General features: G+C 40.8%; 1 protein-coding gene across 2 annotated transcripts in view; it reads left to right on the top strand.

The window, feature by feature from the left end:
* Positions 1 to 12,262, top strand: part of CDYL2 (chromodomain Y like 2) — a 248,763-nt gene extending 236,501 nt beyond the window's left edge. For both annotated transcript variants that reach the window (XM_069085876.1, XM_069085877.1), the window contains 2 exons: positions 3,800 to 3,943; positions 11,313 to 12,262. In XM_069085876.1, the coding sequence (XP_068941977.1) occupies positions 3,800 to 3,943; positions 11,313 to 11,471 (303 nt within the window). In that variant the 3' untranslated portion in view covers positions 11,472 to 12,262. The remainder of the gene's footprint in view (positions 1 to 3,799; positions 3,944 to 11,312) is intronic.
* The last annotated feature ends 533 nt before the right edge of the window (positions 12,263 to 12,795 follow it).

Here is a 12,795-nt window from a genome sequence, read left to right as displayed (position 1 = left end):
TGTACTGTTGAATACCACTGGAGGAACTTACATAGCTATTCTGACCAGTTCTACTACGAATATGTGTTATGTAATTTCAACTGAGCCCTCACTGCTGCATAATAATCTTTTTACTTATCCGTTATTGACTGTCTTTTAAGGCCCCACAGACTTATCTTCCTTCCCATCTCCCTTTCAACAGAAGACAGAAAATAGAAGATATCGATCATAAAACTCCCTCCTCTCCCCAATTTCATACCTTGCTTCTCTTCCTCAAAGAGTTAACATCCTATCAAGGGAGTTGACATATATACATATAAAAGTGTATAAAGGTAACTTGACAGGAGGAAGAACAAGCAGGGTGTTGACCCTTGGATCCAGCCATTGAAGCGGTAGCGAATCCTCCTAATCACCAAGTCACTCAGCCACATGTATTCCATAAGAATATCTTGAGATACTTTATCAAATGCTTCACTTAAATCTAGGTGAAATGGAGTTTCACCATTTCTCTGGCCTAACATTTTAGTAACTTTAACCACAAAAAAGCATTTAAGTATAATCACACCACATTCTTTTCTTAGGTAGACTTTCTCCTTGTTAAGTAAGGCAAACCTCTTTATATTCCATGTGATCCCATCTCCTTCCACCTCTTATTATAGTTTGCCCTTTCAATCATCTCACTCAAATTCAGGATGTCATATTTTTTTTTCTATTGGCTTCTTTTCTTACTACCTACAAATGTGCCCAGATCTTCACTCATCATTAAAAAACTTTCACTTGGAACTGTCATCCCCTCAGGCGATTGTCCTATATCTCTTCTTCTTTTCATAGCCAAAGCCTAGGGAAAGTCATCTGCATTCATTGTCCCAGCTTCCTCACCTCCCCATCATCTCTCAGTCTTTTCCCCTCAGGAGACTATCTGAGATTGTGTTTCAGTGCCTCATGAGACCAAAGTCCAGAACCAGAGCAAAAAGGAATGGCTGATTTCCATATTTTGTCCTCAACAGAGTTCATTTGTAGCAGCTGAGAACTTGTCCCATATAAAGAAACATTAGGTAATAGGTTTCTGCCAACATAATGATCAGGCCTACTCTCCATCAGGAGTGATGTGTTTAGTTGAATGCCTTCACTATTAATAGAATTTATATGGATTGCAATATTAGGCTTAAAGTGACTATCTAGACTTAGAGAATGTAGATAATAGCAAGATTGTGGGCACTTACTTCATACACACATGTTATATATAATACATATTATGTACATATTCATATTGGGCCATGACTTCTTGGTCTCATAGATAATAGATCTAGATATATGCATTAACATATACCATTTATGCCATAGCCTATGTATATGTATATTAGACTATGGCTATGTATATAGGGATAAATTGATACATACAGATATACAAATTTGTGAATTCTTGATCTCACATATGTAGATCTTGATCTACATATGTTTTATATAATATACACATATATGAGCATACACACATATATCCATAGCTTAATATATATGTGATGATGTATATGAGATATATATATATATATTTATCTATGTGTATGCACCTATATATCTTGCTATAGCTTCTCTCTCTCTTTTTTTTTTTTTGGAGGGGGGGAGGCAAGGCAATTGGGGTTAAGTGACTTACTCAAGGTTACACAGCTAATTAAAGGTCAAGTGTATGAGGCTGGATTTGAACTCAGGTCCTCCTGACTTCAGGACTGGTGCTCTATTCACTGCCCCACCTAGCCGCCCTCTTGCTATAACTTCTTGATCTCACTTTCCTTGCCTATACCATGACATGGTCAGATTGTATGGTGCCAGAGGTCCCATCCATCTCCAAGTCTGTGACCCTCTGATCTCATCATCCTTTGGTCCTTTTTGACTTCTCTTCCATGTTTGATGTTGTTGACCAACCCCTTCCTCCTCCTGGATACTTTCATTCCCTTGTGTTTTGGGGATAATGCTCTCTCTCAGTTCTCTTCCTTCCTTTCTAAGTCCTTCTTGTCAATCTCTTGTATAGATGTAGCCCAAGGCTCTGTCCTGGGCATTCTACACTTGTCTCTGTACCTGTTCTCTTGTTGATCTCATCTGTTCCCATCCATTCAGTTGTCAGATCTGAAGTTTATGTCCAGATCTCTAAAGCCAGACCTCATCTATGTCTTTTGTCCCAGTCCTAGATCCGTTACTGCTGGGTATTTCCATCTGAATGTCCCATATGCACCTCAAACTCAACCTGTCCAAAACAGAGCTAATTATCTCCCCTTCCCCCACCTTTATGGACTTTCTTATTTCTGATGAGGTCACCACCACCCTTTCACTCACCCAGGTTTACAACCTTGGAGTCAGTCATCTTTGATTCTTCACTGTTCTCTCTCTCCCTACCCTGATATCCAATCATTTGCCAAGTCTTGTCTATCCTACTTCCACAAATATTTCTTGTATCCATTCTCTTCTCTCTGCTCACGTGGAGTGTGCTTGTAAATATTTATGTAAATATTCCCTGTTTTCCAGAGGAAATTTTTAAAAATGTGCTCATGACATACTTTTAAATTTAATCAGCATCATTAACATTTTCTCCATCGCTTTCTTAAGTCTAGACAATCAACACAATAAATCAAGGCCTGATTTGTGGTGCTTGCAGATTTCTGGGATGTAAATTCTCACCCTAACAATTTAACAATTGCCTCTCCTGAGCTGGTTTGAGCTTACACCAGCCCACTTATAGTCACACTCTAGTCTAGTCCATGCAATCACTACCTAATTCCTAGGCTCCTGATCGGCTTCCATTCCTCCAGGTTCTCCCCTTTCTGTGCCTCTAATTAGCTGACAAATGTGGTTCCTAAAGCATGGATCAAACCAAAGAGCTCCAGTGGTTTCTTGTTACTTCTGTGACAAAATATAAAATACTCTCGTCTTTAAATCCCTCCAGTCTACCTCTACGGGCTTGCTGCACATGATCCCCCTTCATCCATTCTCTATACCAGCCCAACTGACCTACTTGCTTATTTCCATTCATTCAATTCCATCCCCCACTACTGGGCCTTTCATAGCCCATTCCCTAGGCCTGGAACGCGCTCCCCATTCATCTTTGCTCTCAGATTCCCCTGCTTCCTTGAAGGCTCAGTGCAGTGCTACTTCCTAAAGACAAGAAAAGAAAAGAAAAATTCCTTATTTCCCCAGTTAGTGTTTCCTGGCCTGAATTTTTTTTGTATCAAGGTTCTGTCGACATGTTATTCCTCCCTAATACAATGTAAGGGACTCATGCATTAGGAATGTGGGTTTTTTGTTTTTATCTCCCTGGCACCTAGTGCGGTGTCTTGTCCAGAATATATGCTTAACAAATGGTTGTTAAATTGCAAATGAATTGAATTTATCTTCTAAGCAGCACAGCCAAGATTTGAGTCTGGGTCCTCCAGTTCTAAATACAATATTCCCTCCACTTCCAAACCTGCACCATTCTCTAAGTCCCTTTAAGACCTAACAATCTATGACCCACTTTCATACTTTCCACCTGTCTCTAACAGGCATATTCAGGCAAATGCTATATTTAGTGCCTATAGTTGAGATAGAGGAGTTGTCTCATCTCAGAAGCGCTTCAGAAGGGAGATAGTTTGGTAGTCAAATGACCTGGGTTTGAATCTTGACGGCCATTTACTGGGCATGTGTGCGTGTGTGTGAGTATATGTGTGTGTGTATTGTGATCACTTGTTTGGAGTGTTGCAGAGGGGATCCTGCATGATCAGGGATGGATGAGACCCCATGCACTTTGAGATATCTGGATCCCTCACGATGTCTTTGTCTTTGGTCTTTGCAGGCCAATGAGATGTTGTTCTGTGGAAGAAAACTCACAGCTCAGGAAGCTTGCAGCCGAGGGCTTGTGTCCCAAGTCTTCTGGCCAACTACCTTCAGCCAAGAAGTCATGTTGCGTGTCAAAGAAATGGCGGCCTGCAGTGCCGTAGTAAGTACTGGCCCTTCCTTCTGCAGGAGAAATCCTCAGGACCCAGAGTGAATCTGCCTATCTGCCTTTGGCACATTGTGAGGCTTCCCACCCCACTTTTTGAAGGAGTGACTTCCCTTGCTCTTTCCATCCCTTTTTGGTTGATTGAATAGTCTGTCCCAAAGATCAGAAGACAATCAGACTTTCCAGACAAGGTTTTCAAAGCTTTATTTCAAAATATGTATATGAATTTGAAGGGAATAAAGAGCAAAGGACATCAAATTAGCTTAGGAACAATGGATGGAAAGTTGCATGTACTGTTCTTAGGACCTTAGATCTAGAAGACCCTTTAGAACACAGTAGAGCTGAGAGTAACACAATATAAATAATAGAATGTTAGAGCTGGTGTTGCCCTTGGAATATATAGCATAGAATTTCAGTGCTAAAACGGCCATTAGGACATAGAATATAAAATACCTAAGCTAGAAAGGATCTTAAAGAAAAAAATGTCCTAGAAAATAATCAGAACTAGGAGGAACCTTAAAACATTGAATATGGAATGTCAGATCTGGGAAGAACCTTAGAATATAATCCAAAAGATGTCAGAACTCAAAGAATTCCTATAACATCTAGATCCCAGAATGCCACATCTGGTGGTGGAAAATAGAATTCTAGAAATGGGATAGATCTTAAAGACCATTTAATCCGACACCTTCACTTTAAAGAGAGAGGAATTAAGACCCAGAGATGTGAAATGCCATAGCCAAAGTCATAGGCAAAATCAAGACTAGACCCTGGGTCTTCTGACTGCAATTCCAGTGTTTTGTTTTGTTTTTCAGAAACTCATCTTTTTTCTTTAAATTTGTCGTGTACTTGGAAATGGAAAGAACTCAACTGATTTCATTCAGTTCACCTCTAAACTGATTGGGGTGGGTGTCCCAACCACTATACTCAACCCATTGCTTATTCAAATTATGCAAACTTAATATAATCTCTCTAATAGGTGGTCATCCAGCCTCCTATTGAAGACCTCTAGTGATGGGTTTATTCACTATCCCACCAAGGCAATCCATTCTACTTTAGAATTGCTCTAAGTGTTAGAAAGGGTTTCTTTATTTTGAGCCCAAATCTGCTCCCTCTATGATACAGAGAAAGGCTATAGACCCCATAAGCTTTGATCCATTGGTCCTGGATTTATCCTTGGGAACCAAGAAAAGTTTAATCTATCTTCTAAAGGAAGACTGATAGCATGAACCTCCAGTCTTTTCTTCTCTTAAGTTAATATCTTCAGCTCCTTTGATGAACTTTCTTATGGCCCAGTCTCCAGTTCTCTCCCCATATTGCTTACCCATGTATGAATACTCTCCATTTAGTCAATGTATTTCTAAATAGGACCCAAGAACTAAATACATTTTTCCAGTTATGGCCGGTCTGGAGCAAAGGACTATGGGATCAACATATTTCCTTTTCCTGGGCCCCCTGCTTTTGTTAATGCAGGTAGGGAATCACATTAAGAGAAGTTGAATGTACTAAAGGCCACATCACCAAAAGCCATAACAACAGGACTTAGGAGGAAGCCAGGCAGGAGTGGGTAGCCCTTCCCTCTGTATCAAAATCATCCTGTTGTATGGGTTCTTGGCAGAGTCTAATGTCCCCATTTGACTCCTAAACCTTGTTGGGGAGAGATTCATTCAAGTACCAGCTTGTAATTAAGTATAGATTGTATCTCTCAGAAGTCACTCAGAGCCCAGTCAGTAATATCCTGTTTAAGCAGTAAGAAAGAGAAAGTCAGTCACGTAGCCACCAAGATACATAAGAGCCTAAGAAATGAAATGTAGAGATAAATCTGCTGATCTTTTTCCTTTTGGTTGTTATCCAGTCATTTTTCAGTTGTGTCTGACTCATTATGACCCCATTTGGGGTTTCCTTTTTTTTGTTTTTGTTTTTTGTTTTTTATTTTTTTCAAATGTTTTATTAACTTCTGACTTACATCATTCATTTCCACCAGATTTTGAGTTACAAATTTTCTCCCCGTTTTTCCCCTACTCCCCACCCCAAAATAGCAGTCCCACAGGATATCCCCTCCTCCAATCTGCTCTCTCCCATATTTTCTCCCAAACCCCTTTCAACTTTTCCAATGGATCTCTATGCCCCAGCGCCTGTATATCTTATTTCCCAATTACATGTAAAATAGTATTAATAATAGTATATATATTTGATTTTAAAATCTTGAATTCCAGATTCATTCCCTTCCTCCCTTGTCACCCACCCTTACTGGGAAGATAAGCAGTTCAATATAGGTTGTACATGTGTGACTAATGCAAAACAATAACATAGTACATATACTGACTATATTTCCCTCCCTCCTATCCCACCTCCCACTTGTTCTATTCTCTACTTTGATCCCGTCCCTTTTCAAAAGTGATTGCTTCCAACTTCCCTCCCCCCCAGCCTTCTCTCCCTTCTATCATCCCCCCTCTCATCCCCTTCCCCTCTACTCTCCTGGAGGGGGAGATACCCTATTTAGTGTGTATTTCATTCCCTCCCTGAGCCAAATTCAGTGGGAATAAGGTTGACCCATTCCCTTTTCCCTTCCTATCCTTCCCCTCCATTGTAACCATTTTCCCTTGCTGCTTCTATATAAGATAGTTTACCCCATTCTGTCTCTCCCATCTCCTCTCATTATATTCCTCTCTCACCTCTTAATTTCACCATTTAAGTATCATCCCTTCCTGTTAAATTGGTCCTGTGCCCTCTATCTATGTATACCTGTAAAATATATACATACATTCACATATGTATTCATATGCCCATGTACCCTCATATATAGACATATGTATACATATATGTATATTTCCATTCCCTTCAACTACTGAGAATGGTTTAATAAGTTACAATTATAATAAAATAATTGTTTTTCCATGTAGGAATGTTAATAGTTCAATTCTGATAAGTTTCTTATGATTTCTTTTCCCAGTTTACCTTCTCATGCTTCTCTTGCTTCTTGTATCTGAATGTGAAATTTTCTGTTCAACGCTGGTTTTTTTCATCAAGAATGCTTCAAAGTCCTCTATTCCACTGAATGACCATATTTTCCCCTGAAACATGATACTCAGTTTTGCTGGGTAGGTGACTCTTAGTTTTAATCCCAGCTCCTTTGACCTCTGGAATATCATATTCCAAGCCCTTCAGTCCCTCAGTGTAGAAGCTGCCAGACCCTAGGTTATCCTGATTGTGTTTCCACGATATTCAAATTGTTTTTTCCTGGCTGCTTGTAATATTCTCTCCTTAATCTGGGAATTCCGGAACCTGGCTATAATATTCCTAGGAGTTTTCTTTTGGGGATCTTTATCAGGAGGTGATCGGTAGATTCTTTCAACCTCTATTTTGCCCTCTGGTTCTAAAACATCAGGGCGGTTTTCTTTGAGAACTTCTTGGAGGATGATTTCTAGGTTCTTACTTTGATCATGGCTTTCAGGTAGTCCAATAATTTTTAAATTACCTCTCCTGGATCTATTTTCCAGGTCAGTGGTTTTTCCCATGAGGTATTTCACATTGCCTTCTATTCTTTCATTTGTTTGGATCTGTTTAACAGCATCTTGATTTCTCATAAAGTCATTAGCTTCCATTTGCTCCAATCTGATTCTGAAGCAATGATTCTCTTCAGTGAGCTTTTGAGATTCTTTTTCCATCTGGCAAATTTGGCTTTTTAAGACATTCTTCTCCTCATTGCCTTTTTGAGCCTCTTTTGCCATTTGAGTTAGTCTATTTTTTAAGGTTATATTTTCCTCAGTCAGGCTGTTGACTCACATTTTCATAATTTTCTTGCATTGTTCTCATTTCTCTTCCCAATTTTTCCTCCACTTCTCTTACCTGCTTCTTAAGGTCCTCTATGGCCTGTAACCAGCTTGTATTTTCCTTTGAATCTTTTTCTGGAGGAGTTCTGGCTTCACTGTCTTCTTCCTGTTCTTTGCTTTGCTCCTTTTTGTCCCCAAAATAGGAGTCTAATGTTGGAATCTTCTGTCTGCTTTGTTTCCTTTCCATAGTCATGTCACCCCTCAGTCACTTGCCCCCTAGGCTTTTTGCTACAGTAGGACTCTGCCACCAGACCGGGGAGCTTTCGTCCCAAATGCTGGGGTTTTCTCAGCTGCCAGAGGCATTAGATGAGTGCCCTGTCTGATGTCTCCACATGCTCTGGCAAGCTGGACACACACCCCACCCAGGACCTCCACCCTAAACCGTAATTCAGATCCAAGCAGGTTAAAGCAAGAGCGATTACCCCTCAGACTGGTGCTTGTTCCCCCTATACTCTGCAGGCCAGGAGCTGAGGCTGCCACGTGGCACTGGCTGGCTGTGCTGGCTCAGTGGCTTCTCGCCCCGGGGGCTAAAGCCACGGACTCCTACTTAATGGGTCCCAAAGTCCAGACTGCTCTGACCCCTCACTTTGTCCTTCCCATCTATGTGTTGATTAATCTGGAAATGGCCACAGCTGCTGCTGATCTGGAGTCCCTCCAGCTGCTGGCTGGTCAGGCCCGCCCTGGGGCTAAAGCCTTGGTGTGGAGCTGGGCTTGGCTCCCAGAGCACTGCCCTGGCCGATTCCTGCCAGCCTGTCCTCAGTGGGAGGTTGGTTTCTCTGTGTCATTTTGTGGGTTCTACAGCTCCAAAGTTTGTTTAGAGTCCCTTTTTACATAGATTGGAGAAGGTGGAAGCCGGAGCAGAGGGGAGGTCCTGCTTCTCCTCCGCCATCTGGACTCTGCCCCACCCCCCCCATTTGGGGTTTTCTTGGCAAAGATACTGCAGCAGTCTGCCATTTTCTTCTCCAGCTCATTTTACAGATAAGGAAACTGAGGCAAACAGGGTAAAGTGACTTGCCCAGGGCCACACGGCTAGTAAGTGTCTGAGGCCATATTTGAGCTCAGAGATGAGTCTTCCTGATTCCAAGCCTGGTATTCTATCCACTGCACCACCTAGCTGCCCTGGTCTTTTTCCTAGGAAGGAACAATTTGGTTCTTGAATAGTGCTTCAATCCTTCAATCACTCCTCTGGAACTGGTAGGGCCATTCAGGGCATCTCTTGCTGAGCATTAAGTTAAAACCTTTTGTAGCTGCTCAGATGGTGAGCACTTGGACTTACCTGCAAGAATTGCCTGGATTGTTGGATTATCAAATCCCACTCTCTTATTTTGCACATGTAGAAATTGAGGTCCAGAGTGGTTTAAGTGACTTACCCAGAATAGCTAGCAAGTATTTGAGATAGGATTCAAACCCAAGACTCTCTGGATACATCTTCTTTTTTGGCATCCATCCTGGTAATAATGTGTTCCCCTTAAACCAGACTTTTACCTGACCAACCCCTACTCTACTCTGGTGGGATCACAGAGGCAAGACAAGTTATACTTAAGGGAGAAGCCTTTGGGGCAATAGAAATATCACTGGAATTCAAATTCAAATTACCTTCTTATTAGCCAGGTAAATCACTTCACTGGAAGGAAGGAAGGAGGGAGGAAAGGAGGAAGGGAGGGAGGAAGGAAGGGAGGGAGGAAGGGAAGGAAGCAAGGAAGTTCTCTAGGCCCAATATTCATTCCACCATGCTTTGAATTGCAAAATAATAATTAATCATAGTTGATATTTATACAGTGCTTCAGGGCTTACAAACATATCATTTCATCTATTTCCCATGATAGGTATTATCTACATTTAACAATAAATCCCTGAGCTTTTATTCAGCACATACTATGTCCCAGGAATGGTGCTAAGTGTTGGAACATACAGAGAAAAAAAAAAATCACCTCTGCCCAAGACTCATGGAGGTTGAACTAATATACCCATCCAAGGTCAGAGGACAGATTTAAAACCAGGTTTCCTTTAACTTCAAATCCATCATTCCTTTCATTCTTAAAACAAAGGGTTTGGACTTCACTTTTTCATGTGTCCTAGACTCCTTGGGCTATCTATCAGTCTGGGAAAGGCTATGGATCCCTTTTCAGAATCACATTTTTTAAGGCATGAAATGAAATACACAGAATTATGAAGAAAACCAGTACACTGAAATACAGTTATCAATTTTTTTAAAGTTCACAGACTTTAGGTTAAGAAACTCTGAGCTAGATGAACTCTAAAGGCTGCCATAGCTCTAAATCCTGTGGACATTATGAAACCAGCAGTCAGAAGAAAGGAGGGATTGGGAAAGTACAGCTGAGGGGAAGGAGAGCGTCTCAGAGTTAAGCAGGAAGACCTATGCAGTCTGAGGTCAGAGAGAAGGAATCTGGTAGCCTCAAGATAACTTATCACATATATTTACGGGCACCCAGAAAAGCTATCATAAAGCACTGGGTTGATCTAAGAAGGGCTTTTCAGGGGAAAAAAAACGAAAACCATCTTCCACAAAAACCTTCAGCACCATGACAACTTGGGAAATATTCATTAAATGTTGACTCCATGTGAGGCCCCATCCTTGGCACCAGAGGTCTGGCACAGGATTTGTTAAATTTCTGAATAATCTAAGTCTGCAGTGGCCTAGGGGAGCAACATTCTTTCTCTTTCCTGGAATTCATATTCCATTCAAAATAAAGGAATGAGGTTGCTGGCCTATCTGAACTTCACTCAAACAGGAGATTTATAAAAAATAATTTATTTGGAGTCAGAAGACCTGAGTTTGAGCCACAGCTCTGCTATTAATTGTATGTCCCTTAACTTCTCTGGGACTTAGTTTCCTCTTCTGTAAAATGAAAAGGTCAGTCTAGATCAGGGATTCTAAACCTAGAGTCTGAGAACTTTCTATTTTCTGAATATACAAATATGTAAGTGTAATAATTATACACAATATGGAATTATAATTAACATAGTAGTTGACATTAAATATTTGAATATTGAAATATATTAGAAATATGAATATATTTCAATATATTATATATTTTTAAATGCATTTTTGAAAGAGAGCGAGAGAGCTATTTCAACATGATTGGGTTTTGTTTTGTTTTGTTTTTTGTAATTCTCTGTATTTTATTTTATGAATCTAAACCAATACTCTAAAAAGCGGTCCACAGGCTTCACCAGATTACCAGAGGAATCCATCAAGCACACACGCACGCGCGCGCACACACACACGCACACACGCATACCTTTTGGCCCTGATAGTCTGAGTATTTGATTCTGTGGGATCGTGCCCTTTTATCTGTTGAAAAGAGCTTTGAAAGGGACCTGTCTCAAGCAGAGCCTAAGAAAAGATAAGCAGGAGATAGTCAAGAGAAGGCCCTGTCACCAGCAATACACCTTTGTGCCTGTCATCATCGGCTGTATGTTTCAGCCTGCTGGCTGACCGGAGAACATCTCCCTGACTGACAGCAGCTGGAGATGGGCTGGCCAGTCTAACTCCATGTTTTCCCATCCAGGTGTTAGAAGAATCTAAATGCCTCGTTCGGAGCTTCCTGAAATCAGTCCTCGAGGATGTGAATGAGAAAGAATGTCAGATGCTAAGGCAGCTATGGAGTTCTTCCAAAGGCTTGGATTCATTATTCAGCTACCTGCAAGAAAAGATTTATGAAGTCTGAAAGGCTCTGCTATGATTTTTGCACCCTGCACTCTGTGCCTAGAGTGACCCTGACTTTCAGCTCTTCCCTGTGTTTGAAATGTTGGAGCCCAAGTGTTCTGGAAGGAGCTTGTGAATGTCTCTCCATCCCTAGGGGTTGTCAGTTTTCCTTGTGAGTCATTCTGGGATGTTATTGGGTTGTTTCTACATTGGTTTGGTTTTGTGTAACAGATGTGGGGCTCAGCATTCTTGGTTTGCCTACCTTGGTCAGGGGTTCCCCTAAGGGCTGTCTGTCTCTTCTGGGAGGGAGCTTGTCTGCTTGCTAGACATGCAGCTTCCTAGCCTTCTGGATTACATCACTATAATCCAGTAAGGCAGCACCATTTCTTCCAGTTTTCTCTGTCTTTTTGACTCGGGCTATGTCAAGGAGTCTATGTCAAGACACTCTTTGGAGAGTGTCAGCTTTTGACCAGCTGTTATTATGCGCTCAAATGCCAGTCAAAGGAGTAGGTTGAGCAGGATTGATTGGAGTCCATCATCCTCAGGCAAGACCAGCCCGATCAATCACATAGACCCTGCCTCAGTTTCCTTCCTGTTGACACAAGGATCTGTGTGACATTTAGGGCTTAGTCTGAAAATCTTATCGAAAATAATTTACCCCAGATATTGTAAATTTAGAAATGTTTTGTTAAATATATTTTTCAAAAACTGTAAGTGGCAATTCTAATAATTTATGTGTATTATATGTAAAATTAGTTGGTTTTTTTTTGCAAAAGCTACCAGGAAAAATGTTTTTCCTTTAATTAAAGTTATTTAACTTATTTATTTGTGTTTATATTCAGCTGTCTGTTATTCACACAGCTATTATTTTCATACTGCCCTGGACCAAATTCAAGGCATGTGCTAATCAGCGCATCTTAGTTTTATGAGCCATGATGAGAGAAAATTCCAAGAGAAAAGCAACATAGAACTTTTCCAGATAACAAATGAACGCTTCTGAACCTCTCCTCAGTGGGAAGCTGTTTCAAGCACTAATGTGCTTGCTTTTTACTGTGGGCTAATCACAAAAAATAATGGTGGGAAATGTTTCTCTTCATTGACTGTCTTTTCAGGGAGAATTGTGCTTCTAGCCAATACTATGTCTAAGTATTCTTAGTTCACAGTAACCTGGCATGAGGACAAGGTGGAGGCAGCAGCATTTTGTGAAATATCTCTTCTCTAGCCTAGAATGCGTTAGCTTGGGACAAATGACAGTATCTGTTCCATATATCTTGTGACTATCTTGGGAAGGCCAAAGATCATAGCTTTAACCTTTGTGGTTATCGAATATAACGATCTCCTTTTAC

The sequence above is a fragment of the Petaurus breviceps genome, unplaced genomic scaffold (assembly GCF_028583685.1).
Source record: "Petaurus breviceps papuanus isolate PSGF00001 unplaced genomic scaffold, PetGlider_PUasm1.0 176, whole genome shotgun sequence".
Taxonomy (NCBI): domain Eukaryota; kingdom Metazoa; phylum Chordata; class Mammalia; order Diprotodontia; family Petauridae; genus Petaurus; species Petaurus breviceps.
The sequence above is the reverse complement of the archived record's forward strand: the minus strand, read 5'-3'. Positions and strand labels throughout refer to the sequence as shown.